This window comes from Scyliorhinus torazame, chromosome 16, assembly GCF_047496885.1.
Source record: "Scyliorhinus torazame isolate Kashiwa2021f chromosome 16, sScyTor2.1, whole genome shotgun sequence".
NCBI classification, from domain to species: Eukaryota; Metazoa; Chordata; class Chondrichthyes; order Carcharhiniformes; family Scyliorhinidae; genus Scyliorhinus; species Scyliorhinus torazame.
This window is the reverse complement of record NC_092722.1, coordinates 86418373-86439963: the sequence shown is the minus strand read 5'-3', so window position 1 is coordinate 86439963 and position 21591 is coordinate 86418373. Positions and strand designations below refer to the sequence as shown.

The following is a 21591-nucleotide window of genomic DNA, read 5'->3' as shown; positions in this document are numbered from 1 at the left end:
GTGGCGCTGCACAAGAGATGGGCGGAAAAATTCGAGGACCTGGAGAATAGGTCGAGGAGGAAGAATCTTCGGATTCTGGGTCTCCCTGAAGGAGTGGAGGGGCCCGATGCCGGGGCATATATGAGCATGATGCTCAATTCGCTGATGGGCGTAGGAGCTTTCCCGAGGCCCCTGGAGCTGGATGGGGCGCATCGGGTCCTGGCAAGGAGACCCAAAGCCAACGAGCCGCCAAGGGCTGTAGTGGTGAGGTTCCACCACTTTATGGACAGAGAGTGTGTCCTGAGATGGGCCAATAAAGAGCAGAGCAGCAGGTGGGAGAACACGGAGATCCGAAACTACCAGGACTGGAGTGCAGAGGTGGCTAAGAAGAGAGCTGGTTTCAACCGGGCTAAGGCGGTGCTCCATCGGAAGGGGGTGAAGTTCGGGATGCTGCAGCCAGCACGATTGTGGGTCACGTTCCAGGATCGGCACCACTATTTCGAAACACCTGATGAGGCATGGAACTTTATACAGACTGAAACGTTGGACTCAAATTGAGGGTTTGTCGTGGGGGGTTGTTTACTGTGTTCACTGTGTTTATTACGTTTAGGGATTGTTCTTTTGGTTTGAGTGCTGGGTGGGGCTGGGTGAATGGATTTGATGTGGGGGCTGTGGGAGAGTGTGGGCGTCGGTGTTGGAGGGGCAGACCCCTACGAAGGAAGAGGGGGAGTGGAGGCCCGGGGATGGGGAGTTGGGGTAAGGCCGCAAAAAGGAGCTGTGCCAGAGGAGGCGGGGCCAGCTCAGGAAAGCGCGGGCTTTTTCCCGCGTTAGGGAAGGATAGGGGTGGGGCCGGGTGGGGCCGGAGTGCTGGAGAGGAGCGCACACTGACTGCCAAGGGGAGGGGGGGATTCTTACACTGGGGGGTCGATGGAATGGCGGGAGAGGCCGGGGTCAGCAGGAGTCAGCTGACTTACGGGAGTGTCATGGGGGGAGCAAAATGGCTAGATGTGGATCTAGCAAGGGGAGGGGGGAGGGAGGAGGGGGGGAACAGGGTTGCTGCTGCATTGGCCAAAGGGGAGCTGGAAGTAGGAGAGGTAGTCGGGGCGGGGGTCCGCCGCCTGGGGGACTGGAGGGTGCGGGGGACGCGGGCACGTGGCTGGCCTAGAAAAGTTGATGGCTAGTCGGCAGGGGGTGGGGGGCGAGTAGCCCCCCAATCTGGCTGATAACTTGGAATGTGAGGGGCCTGAACGGGCCGGTCAAGAGGGCTCGGGTGTTCGCGCACTTAAAGGGACTGAAGGCAGATGTGGTTATGCTCCAGGAGACACATTTGAAGGAGGCAGTTCAGGTCAGGCTGAGAAAGGGATGGGTAGGGCAGGTCTTTCATTCAGGGCTGGATGCGAAGAACAGAGGGGTTGCAATACTGGTGGGGAAGCGTTTGAGGCAATGAATATTGTGGTGGATAATGGAGGTCGATACATGATGGTGAGCGGTAGGTTGCAGGGGGTGCGGGTGATACTGGTAAACTTATACGCCCCGAACTGGGATAATGCCGGATTTATGAAGCCCATGCTGGGTCGGATTCGGACCTGGAGGTAGGAAGCTTGATAATGGGGGGGGCGGGGGGGGACTTCAACACGGTGCTGGACCCAGCACTGGACCGCTCTAGGTCCAGGACAGGTAAGAGGCCGACTGCGGCCAAGGTGCTCAGGGGGTTTATGGACCAGATGGGGGGAGTGGATCCATGGAGGTTTGTCAGGCCGCTGGCCAGGGAATTTTCCTTCTTTTCCCACGTCCACAGAGCCTACTCCCAGATAGATATTTTCATTTTGAGTAGGGCGCTAATCCCGAAAGTGGAGGGAACGGAATATTCGGCCATAGCCATCTCGGACCACGCCCCGCATTGGGTGGAGCTGGAGTTGGGGGAGGAGAGGGACCAGCGCCCGCTGTGGTGTCTGGATGTGGGACTATTGGCGGATGAGGAGGTGTGCAGGCGGGTGCGGGGGTGCATTGAAAGATATTTGGAGGCCAACGACAACGGGGAGGTGCAGGTGGGGATAGTCTGGGAGGCGCTGAAGGTGGTGGTCAGGGGGGAGCTAATCTCCATCAGGGCCCACAGGGAGAAGAGAGAGGGGAGGGAGAGGGGGAGGTTGGTGGGGGAGATTTTAAGGGTGGACAGGAGGTATGCAGAGGCCCCCGAGGAGGGGCTACTCAGGGAGCGATGGAACCTCCAGACAGAGTTCGACCTGTTGACCACAGGGAAAGCAGAGGCACACTGGAGGAGAGCGCAGGGGGCGATGTATGAGTATGGGGAGAAGGCGAGCCGGATGCTGGCACACCAGCTTCGTAAGAGGGAGGCAGCGAGGGAGATAGGTGGAGTTAAGGATAGAGGGGGAATACGGTGCGGAGTGCAGTGAGAATAAACAAGGTATTTAGGGACTTCTATGGGGATCTGTACAGGTCTGAGCCCCCAGCGGGGGAGGAGGGGATGCGATGATTCTTAGATCAGCTGAGGTTCCTGAGGGTGGAGGAGGAGGAGATGGCTGGTTTGGGGGCGCCGATTGGGCTGGAGGAGCTGGTTAAAGGATTGGGGAGCATGCAGGCGGGGAAGGCCCCGGGCCCAGATGGGTTCCCGGTTGAATTCTACAGGAAATACGTGGACCTGCTGGGCCCGTTGCTAGTGAGGACTTTCAATAAGGCAAGGGAGGGGGGGACCTTGCCCCCGACAATGTCTAGGGCGCTGATTTATTTGATCCTGAAGTGGGACAAGGACCCACTGCAGTGTGGATCGTATGGACCAATCTCGCTCCTCAATGTTGATGCTAAGTTGCTGGCAAAGGTGCTGGCTACGAGAATTGAGGACTGTGTCCCGGGGGTGATCCATGAGGAACAGACGGGATTTGTAAAGGGCAGGCAGCTAAACACAAATGTGCGGAGGCTCCTCAATGTGATTATGATGCCCTCGGTGGAGGGAGAGGCGGAGATAGTGGCAGCTATGGACGCGGAGAAGGCCTTTGACCGGGTGGAGTGGGAGTATCTTTGGGAAGTGTTGCGGAGGTTTAGGTTCGGGGAGGGGTTCATCAGCTGGGTCAGGCTGCAATATAGAGCCCCGGTGGCGAGTGTGGCTACGAATCGGCGGAGGTCGGAGTACTTTCGGCTGTACCGAGGGACGAGGCAGGGGTGCCCCCTGTCCTCCTTGTTGTTTGCATTGGCAACTGAGCCTCTGGCCATGGCACTAAGGGAGTCCAGGAAATGGAGGGGACTGGTCCGGGGGGGAGAGGAACACCGGGTGTCGCTGTATGCGGACGATCTGTTGCTGTATGTGGCAGATCCAGTGGAGGGGATGGCGGAGTCATGCGGATCCTAAGAGAGTTTGGGGACTTCTCGGGGTATAAGTTGAATGTAGGGAAAAGTGAGCTCTTTGTGGTGCATCCAGGGGACCAGGGAAGGGGGATAGACGAGCTACCACTGAAGAGGGCGGAAAGGAGCTTTCGGTACGTGGGGATCCAGGTGGCTGGGAGTTGGGGGGCCCTGCACAAGCTCAATTTGACGCGGTTGGTGGAGCAGATGGAGGAGGATTTTAAAAGATGGGATATGCTGCCACTCTCACTAGCGGGTAGGGTGCAGTCGGTCAAAATGACAGTCCTCCCGAGGTTTCTCTTTGTATTTCCAGTGCCTTCCCATTATGATCCCCAAGGCCATTTTCAAACGGGTAAGTAGGAGCATCATGGGTTGTGTGTGGGCGAATAAAACCCCGAGGGTGAAGAGAGTGTTTCTGGAGCGTAGCAGCTCTGCCGAATTTGTGCGGCTACTATTGGGCAGCCAATGTGGCGATGATCCATAAGTGGGTAATGGAGGGAGAGGGGGTGGCGTGGAAGAGGTTAGAGATGGCGTCTTGTGTGGGCACGAGCCTGAGGGCGCTGGCGACGGCACTGCTGCCACTCTCGCCGACAAGGTACACCACGAGTCCGGTGGTGGCGGTGACGTTGAAGATCTGGGGGCAGTGGAGGCGACACAGGGGCGAGGTAGGAGCCTCGGTTTGGTCCCCGATTCGGGAGAACCATCGGTTCGTCCCGGGATGGATGGATGGGGGGTTTCGGAGCTGGCATCGGGCAGGGATGAGAAGAATGGGGGACCTGTTCATCGATGGGACGTTTGCGAGCCTAGGGGCGCTGGAGGAGAAGTTTGGGTTACCCCCGGGAAACGCTTTCAGGTACATGCAAGTGAGGGCGTTTGTGAGGTGGCAGGTGAGGGAATTCCCGCTGCTCCCGGCACAGGGGATTCAGGACAGGGTGATTTCGGGTGTAATGGGTTGGAGAAGGTAAAGTTTCGGCGATTTACCAGGAGCTGAAGGAAGAGGAGAAGGCCTCGGTGGAGGAGTTAAAGGGCAAGTGGGAGGAGGAGCTTGGAGAGGAGATAGATGAGGGTCTGTGGGCTGATGCCCTGAGTAGGGTTAATTCTTCCTCCTCTTGCGCCAGGCTCAGCCTAATACAGTTCAAAGTTACTCACAGAGCGCATATGACAGGGGCGAGGTTGAGTAGGTTCTTTGGGGTGGAGGACAGATGTGGGACATGCTCGGGAAGCCCGGCAAATCACATCCAAATGTTCTGGTCGTGCCCGGCGCTGGAGGGGTTTTGCGAGGACTATGTCCAAGGTGGTGAAAGCCCGGGTCAAGCCGAGCTGGGGGCTGGCACTATTTGGGGTAACGGATGAGCCGGGAGTGCAGGAGGCGAAAGAGGCCGGTATCCTGGCCTTTGCGTCCCTGGTAGCCCGGCGGAGGATTTTGCTATTATGGAAAGACGCGAAGCCCCCTAGTGTGGAAGCTTGGATCAATGACATGGCAGGGTTCATTAAGCTGGAGAGGATAAAGTTTGCCTTACGAGGGTCTGTGCAGGGGTTCCTCAGGCGGTGGCAACCGTTCCTAGACTATCTCGCGGAGCGTTAGGAGGAGGTCAGCAGCAGCAGCCCAGGGGCGGGGGGGGGGGGGGGTTCTTTTGGGGGGGCGTTTGTGTGGGGGGGGGCTTCCCTATTGGTGCTTTTAAATATCATGTGGGGGGTTATTGTATATGGGGGAAATCCAATGTATAATTTATTGTATAATTTTTGATTGTTGTGTTCTTGTTTCTTTCTTTTTGTTGGAGGGGGGTTTGTTGAAAATCTGTTGAAAATGTGAATAAATATATTTTTAAAAAACAAAAAAAAACCACTCCGTGTGACCCAGCGGGATTCATCTGCCAGGTTGACGCCCATGTGGCCTCCAATATACCTGCCACGGATGAACGCCTCGTCCAAATTCGCCGCGAGACGGCAGCTGACCCTTTCCTACAGCGTGTCATGCGCCACCTAACAGACGGGTGGCTCAAGGGCCAATGCCCGCAGTTCTACAACATCAGAGATGACCTGGCGGTAGTCGATGGTGTTCGCCTGAAACTGGACCGCATTGTCATCTCGTATAGCATGCGCCAGCTCGTCTTGGAACAGCTACAGGAGGGCCATCTTGGTGTGGAAAAGTGCCGCCGACGGGCCCGAGAGGCAGTGTACTGGCCCGGCATTAATGACGACATAGCCAACACAGTGCTCAACTGCCCCACTTGTCAGCGCTTCCAGCCGGCCCAACCACGTGAGACCCTGCAGCCCCATGAGTTGGTCACGTCCCCTTGGACCAAGGTGGGTATCGACCTGTTCCACGCGCTGGGCAGGGACTATGTCCTGATTGTAGACTTCTTTCCAAACTACCCGGAGGTGGTACGTTTGCACAACATCACATCGTCTGCAGTCATCCGTGCCTGCAAGGACACCTTTGCTCGTCACGGCATCCCACTCACTGGGATGTCGGACAATGGCCCCTGCTTCGCAAGCCAGGAATGGTCCTTCTTTACCAGGAGGTACAACTTTGTGCATGTGACATCCAGTCCCCTGTACCCCCAATCCAACGGAAAAGCGGAGAAGGGCGCCCACATAGTCAAACGGCTCCTCTGCAAGGCTGCCGATGCTGGGTCCGATTTCTACCTCGCCTTGCTGGCCTATCGCTCGGCCCCACTGTCCACTGGCCTGTCACCAGCCCAGCTGCTCGTGGGTCGCACCCTGAGGACGACGGTGCCGTCCATTCATGTCCCAGACCTCGACCACGTTCCGGTCGTTCGACGGATGCAGCTGTCTTGTGCACAGCACAAGGCGGCTCATGACTCCCGTGCAGCTGATCTCCCTGCTCTGGCTCCAGATGACAACGTCCGCATCCATCTTCCGGATGGTGGCTGGCCTGCAACTGCTGTGGTCCTTCGGCAGGTGGCCCCCCGCTCGTTCCTGGTTCGTCTACCGGGTGGCTCCATTCTGCGCCACAATCAACGTGCCCTTCGTCTCATTCCGCGCTCGCGACGTGATCCTCCACCATTGCCATGCCCTCCTGTTGACCCCGACCTGGACTATGCAGAGATCCCGGTCACTCTGCATCCTCCTCACTCGGACGCAGTCCAGCCCGCTCCTCAGTCGGCGGCTCCCGACCCACCCTTGAGGCGGTCAACCAGAATTCGTCGCCCATCTCAGAGACTTAATTTGTGAACTTTGTGGACTTATGGACTTTCTGATTTGTTCTGTTCTTCCGTTTAATCGTTTAAGTGGTTTGTATATAGTGATCATCTCGTTATTCTTGTGACACACTGTTTTTCTGCACCAGGCACCTTCCCATGTAAATAGCTTAGTTTTCATGTACATAGTCCTGTAAATATTTTGCACACACGTAGTCAGGAACATTCACTATACACTATTTATTACCACGCAGGTACATTTTTTATAAAAAGGGGGATGTCATAATATACACCAGTATATCATGGTGCAGACACACACTGATGGACACAAAGTGGGACCAATCAACATACACAACACCGCAGCCAATCACCAGTTAGAGCACACGCACTATAAAGACAGGGGGCATCAGAGTTCCCGCTCATTCGAGGTGCAGCTAGCTAGGAGGACAGAGCTCACAGCCTGTAACACAGACATTCACCATGTGCTGAGTGCATCAACTGGTTAGGACAAGGCAAAGGTCTTTAGTTAAAGCTAGTATCGTATTCACCTACAGTATGTTTGAGTCTGAGTATGTTTAAGCAGTTAATGATTCAATAAAATAGTGTTGCACTATTTCAAGTGTTGGTGACCTGTATGTGATCCAGAACACCTAACACATCAGGGAGTTGGGCCTGGAAGAGGTTAGAGAGATAGGGAGGGGTGTAAGGCGCTGGAGGAGTTGGCAGAGATAGGGAGGAGTGTAGGGGGCTGGAGGAGGTTAGAGAGGTAGAGAGGGTTGTGGGGGCTGGAGGAGGTTACAGAGATAGTGAGGGGCGCTGGGCTGGAACAGGTTACAGAAATGGGGGGAGGGGTGTAGGGCTTGGAGGAGGTTACAGAGATAGGAAAGGGTGCAGGGGGCTGGAGGAGGTTACAGAGATAGGGAGGGGTGTAGGGGGCAGGAGGTGGTTACAGAGATAGGGAGGGGTGTAGGGGGCAGGAGGTGGTTACAGAGATAGGGAGGGGTGTAGGGGGCAGAAGGAGGTTATAAAGATAGGGAGGAGTGTAGGGGGCAGGAGGTGGTTACAGAGATAGGGAGGGGTGTAGGTGTCTGGAGGAGGTTACAGAGATAGGGAGCGGTGTAGGGGCTGGAGGAGGTTACAGAGATAGGGAGGGGTGTAGGAGGCAGGAGGTGGTTACAGAGATAGGGAGGGGTGTAGGGGGCAGGGGGTGGTTACAGAGATAGGGAGGGGTGTAGGGGGCTGGTGGAAATTTTTGGCAAGGCTGGCATTGTGCGTGCCCTTCACCCATTGCCCTCCACACTGATTGGGCATTCCGGAGGGGTGCATACTGGTCGAGCACACTGCCCTGGGAGGGGACTGGATCCCTCGTCCCCGGGCCATTAGCCAGGGATGATGATGTCTGATGACGTTGTCACTCTGTGTTCCAATGTGTCGGGGTTTTGATGATGGTAAAGTCTCTGATCTCTCCCCAGGACGACACACTCCGAATTATATTTGCCTGTGCCACTGCGGACCCAACCGATGTCAACAAGATCCCGTACCACAATTTAGCTGGAGTTAAATCTGCGCAGATCCTGATCTATGGTCAAACCGTTCACCCAAAACCGGCTAACAGGAGCAGCTTTGACGTCGTTACAAATGTGAGTCTAACCGGGGAGGTCATCAACAGAATCCCCGACAGTGCTGCACACCCTCGGTACTGACCCTCTGACAGTGCCGCACTCCATCGGTATTGACCCTCTGACAGTGCGGCACACCCTCGGTACTGACCCTCTGACAGTGCCGCACTCCCTCGGTACTGACCCTCTGACAGTGCGGCACTCCCTCGGTACTGACCCTCTGACAGTGCCGCACTCCCTCGGTACTGACCCTCTGACAGTGCGGCACTCCCTCAGCACTGACCCTCTGACAGTGCCGCACTCCCTCGGTATTGACCCTCTGACAGTGCGGCACTCGCTCCCTACTGACCCTCTGACAGTGCTGCACACCCTCGGTACTGACCCTCTGACAGTGCCGCACTCCCTCGGTACTGACCCTCTGACAGTGCTGCACACCCTCGGTACTGACCCTCTGACAGTGCCGCACTCCCTCGGTACTGACCCTCTGACAGTGCTGCACACCCTCGGTACTGACCCTCTGACAGTGCCGCACTCCCTCGGTACTGACCCTCTGACAGTGCGGCACTCCCTCAGCACTGATCCTCTGACAATGCAGCACTCCCTCGGTACTGACCCTCAGACAGCGCAGCACACCCTCGGTACTGACCCTCTGACAGTACTGCTCACCCTCGGTACTGACCCTCTGACAGTGCTGCACACCCTCGGTACTGACCCTCTGACAGTGCCGCACTCCCTCGGTACTGACCCTCTGACAGTGCGTCACTCCCTCGGTACTGACCCTCTGACAGTGCTGCACACCCTCGGTACTGACACTCTGACAGTGCCGCACTCCGTCGGTACTGACCATCCGACAGTGCGGCACTCCCTCAGTACTGACCCTCAGTCAGTGCGGCACTCCCTCAGTACTGACCCTCAGGCAGTGCTGCACACCCTCGGTACTGATCCTCTGACAGTGTGGCACTCCCTCTGTACTGACCCTCTGACAGTGCGGCACTCCATCAGTACTGACCCTCTGACAGTGCTGCACACCCTCGGTACTGACCCTCTGACAGTGCCGCACTCCCTCGGTACTGACCCTCTGACAGTGCGTCACTCCCTCGGTACTGACCCTCTGACAGTGCTGCACACCCTCGGTACTGACACTCTGACAGTGCCGCACTCCGTCGGTACTGACCATCCGACAGTGCGGCACTCCCTCAGTACTGACCCTCAGTCAGTGCGGCACTCCCTCAGTACTGACCCTCAGGCAGTGCTGCACACCCTCGGTACTGATCCTCTGACAGTGTGGCACTCCCTCTGTACTGACCCTCTGACAGTGCGGCACTCCATCAGTACTGACCCTCAGACAGTGCGGCACTCCCTCTGTACTGACCCTCCGGCAGTGTGACACTCCCTCTGTACTAACCCTCTGACAGTTCTGCACTCCCTCTGTACTGACCCTCTGACAGTGCGGCACTCCCTCCCTACTGGCTCACCGACAGTGTGGCACTCCCTCAGTACTGACCCTCCGACAGTGCGGCACTCCCTCTGTACTAACCCTCTGACAGTTCTGCACTCCCTCTGTACTGACCCTCTGACAGTGCGGCACTCCCTCTGTACTGACCCTCTGACAGTGCGGCACTCCCTCCCTACTGGCTCACCGACAGTGTGGCACTCCCTCAGTACTGACCCTCCGGCAGTGTGGCACTCCGTCGGTACTGACCCTCCAACAGTGCGGCACTCCCTCCCTACTGGCACACCGACAGTGCAGCACTCCCTCAGTACTGACCCACCGAAAGTGCCACACTCCCTAAGTGCTGACTCTCCGACAGTGCGGCAATCCCTCGGTACCGATCCTCCGACAATGCGGCTCTCCCTCGGTACCGACCCTCTGACAATGTGGCTCTCCCTCGGTACAGAACCTCCGACAGTGTGACTCTTCCTGGGTACTGATCCTCCGACAGTGTGGCTCACCCTCTGTACTGACCCTCCGACTGTGCGGAACTCCCACAGTACTGACCCTCTGACAGTGCGGCACTCCCTCGGTACTGACCCTCCGACACTGCGGCACTCCCTCAGTACTGACCCTCTGACAGTGCCGCACCCCCTCGCTACTGACCCTCTGACAGTGCGGCACTCCCTCAGTACTGAACCTCAGACAGTGCTGCACACCCTCGGTACTGACCCTCTGACAGTGCGGCATTTCCTCCGTACTGACCCTCTGACAGTGCGGCACTCCCTCGGTACTGACCCTCCGACAGTGCGGCACTCCCTCAGTACTGACCCTCTGACAGTGCCGCACCCCCTCGCTACTGACGCTCTGACAATGCGGCACTCCCTCCCTCCTGACCCTCCGACAGTGCGGCACTCCCTCGGTACTGACCCTCAGACAATGCGGCATTCCCTCGGTACTGACCCTCCGCCTGTGCCACACTCCATCAGTACTGACGCCCTGACAGTGCGGCACTCGCTCAGTACTGATCTTCTGACAGTGCGGCACTTCCTCCGTACTGACCCTCTGACAGTGCGGCACTCCCTCAGTACCGACCCTGCAACAGTGCGGCGCTCCCTCAGTACTGACCCTCTGACAGTGCAGCACTCCCTCAGTACTGATCCTGCAACAGTGCGGCACTCCCTCAGTACTGACCCTCAGACAGTGCTGCACACCCTCGGTACTGACCCTCTGACAGTGCGGCACTCCCTCCGTACTGACCCTCCGACAGTGCGGCATTCCCTCAGTACTGACCCTCTGACAATGCGGCACTCCCTCCCTACTGACCCTCCGTCAGTTCCGCACTCCCTCTGTACTGACACCCTGACAGTGCGGCACTCCCTCAGTACTGACCCTGCAACAGTGCGGCGCTCCCTCAGTACTGACCCTCTGACATTGCGGCACTCCCTCAGTACTGACCCTCAGACAGTGCTGCACACCCTCGGTACTGACCCTCCGTCTGTGCCACACTCCATCAGTACTGACCCCCTGACAGTGCTGCACACCCTCGGTACTGACCCTCTGACAGTGCGGCACTCCATCAGTATTGACCCTCAGACAGTGCTGCACACCCTCGGTACTGACCCTCTGACAGTGCGGCACTCCCTCGGTACTGACCCTCCGACAGTGCGGCACTCCATCAGTACTGACCCTCAGACAGTGCTGCACACCCTCGGTACTGACCCACTGACAGTGCCGCACTCCCTCGGTACTGACCCTCCGACAATGCGGCACTCCCTCCCTGCTGACCCTCCGACAGTGCAGCACTCCCTCGGTACTGACCCTCAGACAGTGCAGCATTCCCTCCCTACTGGCCCTAGGACAGTGCGGCACTCCATCAGTACTGACCCTCAGACAGTGCGGCACTCCCTCCCTACTGGCTCACCGACAGTGCGGCACTCCCTCTGTACTGACCCTCCAGCAGTGTGACACTCCCTCTGCACTGACCCTCTGACAGTTCTGCACTCCCTCTGTACTGACCCTCTGACAGTGCGGCACTCCCTCCCTACTGGCTCACCGACAGTGTGGCACTCCCTTAGTACTGACCCTCCGACAGAGTGGCAGTCCGTCGGTACTGACCCTCTGACAGTGCCGCACTCCCTCGGTACTGACCCTCCGACAATGCGGCACTCCCTCCCTACTGACCCTCGGACAGTGCGGCACTCCCTCGGTACTGACTCTTCGACAGTGCGGCACTCCCTCGGTACTGACCCTCTGACAGTGTCGCACTCCCTCGGTACTGACCCTCTGACAGTGCTGCACTCCCTCCCTACTGGCTCACCGACAGTGCAGCACTCCCTCAGTACTGACCCACCGAAAGTGCCACACTCCCTAAGTGCTGACTCTCCGACAGTGCGGCAATCCCTCGGTACCGATCCTCCGACAATGCGGCTCTCCCTCGGTACTGACCCTCTGACAATGTGGCTCACCCTCTGTACTGACCCTCCGTCTGTGCCACACTCCATCAGTACTGACCCCCTGACAGTGCTGCACACCCTCGGTACTGACCCTCTGACAGTGCAGCACTCCATCAGTATTGACCCTCAGACAGTGCTGCTCACCCTCGGTACTGACCCTCTGACAGTGCGGCACTCCCTCGGTACTGACCCTCCGACAGTGCGGCACTCCATCAGTACTGACCCTCAGACAGTGCTGCTCACCCTCGGTACTGACCCTCTGACAGTGCCGCACTCCCTCGGTACTGACCCTCCGACAATGCGGCACTCCCTCCCTACTGACCCTCCAACAGTGCAGCATTCCCTCCCTACTGGCCCTAGGACAGTGCGGCACTCCCTCGGTACTTACTCTCCGACAGTGCGGCACTCCCTCGGTACTGACCCTCTGACAGTGCGGCACTCCATCAGTACAGACCCTCAGACAGTGCGGCACACCCTCCCTACTGGCTCACCGACAGTGCGGCACTCCCTCTGTACTGACCCTCCGGCAGTGTGGCGCTCCCTCAGTACTGACCCTCTGACAGTGCTGCACTCCCTCTGTACTGACCCTCTGACAGTGCTGCACTCCCTCTGTACTGACCCTCTGACAGTGCTGCACTCCCTCTGTACTGACCCTCCGGCAGTGTGGCGCTCCCTCAGTACTGACCCTCTGACAGTGCTGCACTCCCTCTGTACTGACCCTCGGACAGTGCGGCACTCCCTCAGTACTGACCCTCCGGCAGTGTGGCACTCCGTCGGTACTGACCCTCCAACAGTGCGGCTCTACCTCAGTTCTGACAGTGCAGCACTCTCTCAGTACTGACCCACCGAAAGTGCCACACTCCCTCAGTACTGATCCTCCGACTGCGCAGGCACTCCCTCAGTGCTGAGTCTCCGACAGTGCGGCAATCCCTCGGTACCAATCCTCCGACAATGCGGCTCTCCCTCGGTACTGACCCTCTGACAATGTGGCTCTCCCTCGGTACAGAACCTCCGACAGTGTGACTCTTCCCCGGTACTGATCCTCCGACAGTGTGGCTCACCCTCTGTACTGACCCTCCGACAGTGTAGCACTACCTTAGTACTGACTCTCCGACTGTGCGGAACTCCCACAGTCCTGACCCTTTGAGAGTGCGGGACTCCCTCAGCACTGACACTCCCAACAGTGCAGCATTCCCTTAGTCCTGACCCTCTGACAGTGCGGCACTCCCTCGGTACTGACCCTCTGACAGTGCGGCACATCCTCCGTACTGACCCTCTGACAGTGCGGCACTCCCTCGGTACTGACCCTCCGACAGTGCGGCACACCCTCAGTAGTGACCCTCTGACAGTGCCGCTCCCCCTCGCTACTGACCCTCTGACAGTGCGGCACTCGCTCAGTACTGACCCTCAGACAGTGCTGCACACCCTCGGTACTGACCCTCTGACAGTGCGGCACTTCCTCCGTACTGACCCTCTGACAGTGCGGCACTCCCTCGGTTCTGACCCTCCGACAGTGCGGCACTCCCTCAGTACTGACCCTCTGACAGTGCCGCACCCCCTCGCTACTGACGCTCTGACAATGCGGCACTCCCTCCCTCCTGACCCTCCGACAGTGCGGCACTCACTCCCTCCTGACCCTCCGACAGTGCGGCACTCCCTCGATACTGACCCTCAGACAATGCGGCAGTCCCTCGGTACTGACCCTCCGTCTGTGCCACACTCCATCAGTACTGACCGCCTGACAGTGCGGCACTCCCTCAGTACAGATCCTCTGACAGTGCGGCACTCCTTCAGTTCTGACCCTGCAACAGTGCGGTGCTCCCTCAGTACTGACCCTCTGACAGTGCGGCACTCCCTCAGTACAGATCCTCTGACAGTGCGGCACTCCCTCAGTTCTGACCCTGCAACAGTGCGGTGCTCCCTCAGTACTGACCCTCTGACAGTGCAGCACTCCCTCAGTACAGATCCTCTGACAGTGCGGCACTCCCTCAGTACTGATCCTGCAACAGTGCGGCACTCCCTCAGTACTGACCCTCAGACAATACTGCACACCCTCGGTACTGACCCTCTGACAGTGTGGCACTCCCTCAGTACTGACCCTCTGACAATGCGGCACTCCCTCCCTACTGACCCTCAGACAGTGCGGCACTCCCTCAGTACTGACCGTCAGAGAATGCGGCACTCCCTCGGTACTGACCCTCCGTCAGTTCCGCACTCCCTCTGTACTGACCTCCTGACAGTGCGGCACTCCCTCAGTACTGACCCTGCAACAGTGCGGCGTTCCCTCAGTACTAACCCTCTGAGAGTGCGGCACTTCCTCAGTACTGACCCTCAGACAGTGCTGCACACCCTCGGTACTGACCCTCTGACAGTGCAGCACTCCCTCGGTACTGACCCTCTGACAGTGCGGCACTCCCTCAGTACTGACCCTCAGACAGTGCTGCACAACCTCGGTACTGACCCTCTGACAGTGCAGCGCTCCCTCAGTACTGACCCTCTGACAGTGCAGGACTCCCTCGGTACTGGCCCTCCGACAGTGCGGCACTCCCTCAGTACTGACCCTCAGACAGTGCTGCACACCCTCGGTACTGACCCTCTGGCAGTGTGGCACTCCCTCGGTACTGACCCTCTTACAGTGCGGCACTCCATCAGTATTGACCCTCAGACTGTGCTGCACACCCTCGGTACTGACCCTCTGACATTGCGGCACTCCCTCGGTACTGACCCTCCGACAGTGCGGCACTCCATCAGTACTGACCCTCAGACAGTGCTGCATACTCTCGGTACTGACCCTCTGACAGTGCCGCACTCCCTCGGTACTGACCCTCCGACAATGCGGCACTCCCTCCCTACTGACCCTCGGACAGTGCGGCACTCCCTCGGTACTGACTCTTCGACAGTGCGGCACTCCCTCGGTACTGACCCTCTGACAGTGTCGCACTCCCTCGGTACTGACCCTCTGACAGTGCTGCACTCCCTCCCTACTGGCTCACCGACAGTGCGGCACTCCCTCTGTTCTGACCCTCCGGCAGTGTGGCACTCCCTCGGTACTGACCCTCAGACAGTGCGGCACTCCCTCCCTACTGGCTCACCGACAGTGCGGCACTCCCTCAGTACTGACCCTCCGGCAGTGTGGCACTCCCTCGGTACTGACCCTCAGACAGTGCGGCACTCCCTCCCTACTGGCTCACCGACAGTGCGGCGTTCCCTCAGTACTGACCCTCCGGCAGTGCTGCACTCCCTCTGTACTGACCGTCTGACAGTGCGGCACTCCCTCCCTACTGGCTCACCGACAGTGCAGCACTCCCTCAGTACTGACCCTCCGGCAGTGTGGCACTCCGTCGGTACTGACCCTCCGACAGTACGGCACTCCCTCAGTACTGACCCTCAGACAGTTCTGCACGCCCTCGGTACTGACCCTCCGACAGTGCGGCACTCCATCAGTACTGACCCTCTGACAGTGCGGCACTCCCTCGGTACTGACCCTCCGACAGTGCGGCACTCCATCAGTACTGACCCTCTGACAGTGCGGCACTCCATCAGTACTGACCCTCAGACAGTGCGGCACTCCCTCAGTACTGACCCTCCGACAGTGCGGCACTCCCAAAGTACTGACCCTCCGACAGTGCGGCACTCCATCAGTACTGACCCTCTGACAGTGCGGCACTCCATCAGTACTGACCCTCAGACAGTGCGGCACTCCCTCAGTGCTGACCCTCCGGCAGTGTGACACTTCCTCGGTACTGACCCTCTGACAGTGCGGCACTCCCTCCCTACTGGCTCACCGACAGTGCGGCGTTCCCTCAGTACTGACCCTCCGGCAGAGTGGCACACCGTCGGTACTGACCCTCCAACAGTGCGGCACTCCCTCCCTACTGGCTCACCGACAGTGCGGCGTTCCCTCAGTACTGACCCTCCGGCAGTGTGGCACTCCCTCGGTACTGACCCTCAGACAGTGCGGCTCTACCTCAGTTCTGACCGTGCGGCACTCCCTCCCTACTGGCTCACCGACAGTGCGGCGTTCCCTCAGTACTGACCCTCCGGCAGTGTGGCACTCCGTCGGTACTGACACTCCAACAGTGCGGCTCTACCTCAGTTCTGACCGTGCGGCACTCCCTCAGTACTGACCCACCGAAAGTGCCACACTCCCTCAGTACTGATCCTCCGACTGCGCAGGCACTCCCTCAGTGCTGAGTCTCCGACAGTGCGGCAATCCCTCGGTACCGATCCTCCGACAATGCGGCTCTCCCTCGGTACTGAAGCTCCGACAGTGTTACTCTTCCTCGGTACTGATCCTCCGACAGTGTGGCTCACCCTCGGTACTGACTCTCCGACAGTGTGGTGCTCCCTCAGTACTGACCTCCAACAGTGCGGCACTCCCTCGATACTGACCCTCCGACAGTGTGGCACACCCTCGGTACTGACTCTCCGACAGTGTGGTGCTCCCTCAGTACTGACCTCCAACAGTGCAACACTCCCTCAGTACTGTCCCTCTGACACTGAGGCACTCCCACAGTACTGACGCTCCGAGAGTGCGGGACTCTCTCAGTACTGACCCTCCAACAGGACGGCGCTCCCTAGTACTGACCCGCTGACAGTGCGACGCTCTCTTGGGTACCGACCCTCCAACAGTTCAGCACTCCCTCAGTACTGTGCCTCCAACAGTGCAGCACCCCCTCAGCACTGACCCTCCGACAGCGCAGAACTCCCTCAGCTCCGACTCTCCCGACAGTGCAACACTCCCACAGCACTGACCTTCTGATAGTGCGGTTCTCCCTCAGTAATGTCCCTCCGACAGTGTGGCGCTCCCTGAGTACTGACCCTCGGACAGCGCAGTGCTCCCTCAGTACTGACCCTCCGACAGCGCAGTGCTCCCTCAGTACTGACCCTCCGACTGTGCGGCGCTCCCTCAGTACTGACCCTCCGACTGTGCAGCGCTCCCTCAGTACTGAACATCCGTCAGAGCAATACTCCCTCAGTATTGACCCTCCGACAGTGCAGCGCTCCCTCAGTACAACCCTCCGACAGTGCGGCGCTCCCTGAGTACTGACCCTCCGACAGTGCGGCGCTCCCTGAGTACTGACCCTCTGACAGTGCAGCGCTCCCTCTGTACTGACCCTCCGACAGTGCGGCGCTCCGTGAGTACTGACCCTCTGACAGTGCAGTGCTCCCTCTGTACTGACCCTCTGACAGTGCGGTGCTCCCTGAGTACTGACCCTCTGACAGTGCAGTGCTCCCTCTGTACTGACCCTCCGACAGTGTGGCTCTCCCTCAGTACTGACCCTCCGACAGTGCGGCGTTCCCTCAGCACTGAACATCCGTCAGAGCAATACTCCCTCAATACTGTCCCTCTGACAGTGCGGCGCTCCCTCAGTACTGACCCTCTGACAGTGCTGCGCTCTCTCAGTACTGACCCTTTGACAGTGCGGCGCTCCCTCAGTACTGACCCTCTGACAGTGCTGCGCTCTCTCAGTACTGACCCTCTGACAGTGCGGCGCTCCCTGAGTACTGATACTCCGACAGCTCAGTGCTCCCACAGTACTGACCCTCCAACAGTGCGGCGCTCCATCTGCACGGACCCTTCAACAGCTCAGTGCTCCCTCCATATTGACCCTCTGACAGTGCGGCACCCCCTCAGTATTTGGGACAGCTGGGCATTATTTGATTGAAGTGTAGGATCTCTCTCACTTGGGGGCCGTAGTTAATATGACATCTTTTGTTTCATTTCCAGTTTACAGTGCCCACCAAAGCCACTTTCTATAGTTGCACAATTGGTAAGATGCCACACCTTGAGCAAAAACATCATATCTACATGGTGAGTCCTTTCATATCGTTAGTTCACAGCGCCAAAAATGGGTCATTGTTTCAACACTGAATATACTGGGGAAATGGTTGGAGTGCAGTATATAAGGCAATGGTAAGACTGAAGGATACGGGGAGGCAGTTGGGAGTGAGGTATACCGGGAGATGGTGGGAGTGAGGGATGCAGAGAGGTGGCAAGAGTAAGGGATATTGGGAGAGGTGGGAGTGAGGGTAACAGGAGATGGTTGGGGGTGAGGGATATGGGGAGACAGCAGAAGTGTGGGAAATGAGGAGAGGGTGGGAGTGAGGGATACAGGGAGACGGTGGGAGTGAGGGATACAGGGAGATGTTGGGAATGAGGGATACGGGGAGGCTGTGGGAGTGAGGGATAGGGGCAGATGGTGAGACTGAGGGATACGGAGAGACAGTGTGAGTGAGGGATACGAGGAGACGGTGGGAGTGAGGGGTTTCGGGAGATGGTGGGAGTGAGGGATATGGGGAGACGGTGGGAGTGAGGAATACGGGGAGATGGTGGGAGAGAGGGATACGTGGAGACGGTGGGAGTGAGGGATACAGGGAGACGGTGGGAGTGAGGGATACAGGGGGACGGTGGGAGTGAGGGATACAGGGAGACGTAGGGGGTGTGAGGAATACGGGGAGACGGTGGGAGTGAGGGATACGGAAAGACGGTGGGAGTGAGGGATACAGGGAGACGGTGGGAGTGAGGGATACGGGGAGACGGTGGGAGTGAGGGATACGGGGAGACGGTGGGAGTGAGGGATACAGGGTGATGGTGGGAGTGAGGGATACAGGGAGACGGTGGGAGTGAGGGATACGGGGAGACGGTGGGAGTGAGGGATACGGGGAGACGGTGGGAGTGAGGGATACAGGGTGACGGTGGGAGTGATGGATACGGAGAGACGGTGGGAGTGATGGATACGGAGAGACGGTGGGAGTGAGGGATACGGGGAGACAGGGAGTGAGGGATGCGGGGAGACAGCGGGAGTGAGGGATGCGGAGAGACGGTGGGAGTGAGGGACACGGAGAGACGGTGAGAGTGAGGGATACGGGGAGACGGTGGGAGTGAGGGATACGGGGAGACAGGGAGTGAGGGATGCGGGGAGACAGCGGGAGTGAGGGATGCGGAGAGACGGTGGGAGTGAGGGACACGGAGAGACGGTGAGAGTGAGGGATACGGGGAGACGGTGGGAGTGAGGATACGGGGAGACGGGGGGACAGAGGGATACAGGAAGACGGCGGGAGTGAGGGATACGGGGAGACGGTGGGAGTGAGGGATACGGGGAGACGGTGGGAGTGAGGGATACGATGAGATGGTGGGAGTGAGGGATACGGGGAGACGGTGGGAGAGAGGAATTCGGGGAGACGGTGGGAGTAAGGGATACGGGGAAACGGTGGGAGTGAGGGATACGGGGAGAAGGTGGGAGTGAGGGATACGGGGAGACGGTGGGAGTGAGGGATACGGAGAGACGGTGGGATGATGGATACGGAGAGACGGTGGGAGTGAGGGATCGGGGGAGACGGTGAGAGTGAGGGATACGGGGAGACGGTGGGAGTGAGGGATACGAGGAGATGGTGGGAGTGAGGGATACGGGGAGACGGTGGGAGAGAGGAATTCGGGGAGACGGTGGGAGTAAGGGATACGGGGAAACGGTGGGAGTGAGGGATACGGGGAGACGGTGGGAGAGAGGGATACGGGGAGATGGTGGGAGTGAGGGATACGGGGAGACAGTGGGAGTGTGGGATACAGGGAGACGGTGGGAGTGAGGGATAAGGAGAGACGGCGGGTGTATGGGATCGGTGGCGACGGCGGGAGTGAGGGATGCGGAGAGACGGTGAGAGTGAGGGATGTGGGGAGATGGAGGGAGTGAGGGATACGGGGAAGCAGTGGGTGTGAAGGACACGGGGAGAACGTGGGAGTGAGGGGTACGGGGAGACGGTGTGAGTGAGGGATACGGGGAGACGTAGGGGGTGTGAGGGGCTCGGGGAGCCGATGGGAGTGAGGGATACGGGAAGACGGTGGGAGTGAGGGATACGGGGAGACGGTGGAAGAGAGGGATACAGGGAGACGGCGGGAGTGAGGGATACGGGGAGACGGTGGGAGTGAGGGAAACGGGGATACGGTGGGAGTGAGGGATACGGGGAGACGGCGGGAGTGAGGGATACGGGGAGACGGTGGGAGTGAGGGATACGGGGAGAAGGTGGGAGTGAGGGATACGGGGAGACGGTAGGAGAGAGGGATACAGCGAGACGGTGGGAGTGAGGGATACGGGGAGACAGTGGGAGTGAGGGATACGGGGAGACGGTGGGAGTGAGGGATACGGGGAGACGGTGGGAGTGAGGGACACGGGGATACGGTGGGAGTGAGGGATACGGGGAGACGGCGGGAGTGAGGGATACGGGGAGACGGTGGGAGTGAGGGATACGGGGAGAAGGTGGGAGTGAGGGATACGGGGAGGCAGTGGGAGTGAGGGATACGGGGAGACGGTGGGAGTGAGGGATAGGGGGAGATGATGGGAGTGAGGGATACAGGGAGACGGTGGGAGTGAGGGATAAGGAGAGACGGCGGGAGTGTGGGATCGGTGGGGACGGTGGGAGTGAGGGATAAGGGGTGACGGTGGGAGTGAGGGATACGGGGGGATGGAGGGTGTGAGGGACTCGGGGAGGCAGTGGGAGTGAGGGATACGGGAAGACGGTGGGAGTGAGGGATACGGAGAGACGGTGGGAGTGATGGATACGGAGAGACGGTGCGAGTGAGGGATGCGGGGAGAGGGTGGGAGTGGGCAATACGGGGAGACAGGGAGTGAGGGATGCGGGGAGACAGCGGGAGTGAGGGATGCGGAGAGACGGTGGGAGTGAGGGATCGGGGGAGACGGTGAGAGTGAGGGATACGGGGAGACGGTGGGAGTGAGGGATACGAGGAGATGGTGGGAGTGAGGGATACGGGGAGACGGTGGGAGAGAGGGATTCGGGGAGACGGTGGGAGTCAGGGATACAGCGAGACGGTGGGAGTGAGGGATACGGGGAGGCAGTGGGAGTGAGGGATACGGGGAGACGGTGGGAGTGAGGGATACGGGGAGACGGTGGGAGTGAGGGACACGGGGATACGGTGGGAGTGAGGGATACAGGGAGACGGCGGGAGTGAGGGATCCGGGGAGATGGTGGGAGTGAGGGATACGGGGAGACGGTGGGAGTGAGGGATACGGGGAGGCAGTGGGAGTGAGGGATACGGGGAGACGGTGGGAGTGAGGGATAGGGGGAGATGGTGGGAGTGAGGGATACAGGGAGACGGTGGGAGTGAGGGATAAGGAGAGACGGCGGGAGTGTGGGATATGGGGAGATGGAGGGAGTGAGGGATACGGGGAAGCAGTGGGTGTGAAGGACACGGGGAGAACGTGGGAGTGAGGGGTACGGGGAGACGGTGGGAGTGAGGGATACGGGGAGACGTAGGGGGTGTGAGGAATACGGGGAGACGATGGGTGTGAGGGATACGGGGAGACGGTGGGAGTGAGGGACACAGGGAGACGGTGGGAGTGAGGGATACGGGGAGATGGTGGGAGTGAGGGACACAGGGAGACGGTGGGAGTGAGGGACACAGGGAGACGGTGGGAGTGAGGGATACGGGGAGATGGTGGGAGTGAGGGACACGGGGATACGGTGGGAGTGAGGGATACAGGGAGACGGCGGGAGTGAGGGATACGGGGAGACGGTGGGAGTGAGGGATACGGGGAGATGGTGGGAGTGAGGGATACGGGGAGACGGTG

General features: G+C 59.2%; 1 protein-coding gene across 1 annotated transcript in view; it reads left to right on the top strand.

Annotated features, from left to right (window-relative positions):
* The window catches only part of LOC140392923 (putative DBH-like monooxygenase protein 2), a 289303-nt gene that overhangs the window by 10046 nt on the left and 257666 nt on the right, over positions 1-21591 (top strand). Inside the window, exons 3-4 of the mRNA XM_072478705.1 lie at positions 7973-8140; positions 17739-17822. Coding sequence (XP_072334806.1) covers positions 7973-8140; positions 17739-17822 — 252 coding nt within the window. The remainder of the gene's footprint in view (positions 1-7972; positions 8141-17738; positions 17823-21591) is intronic.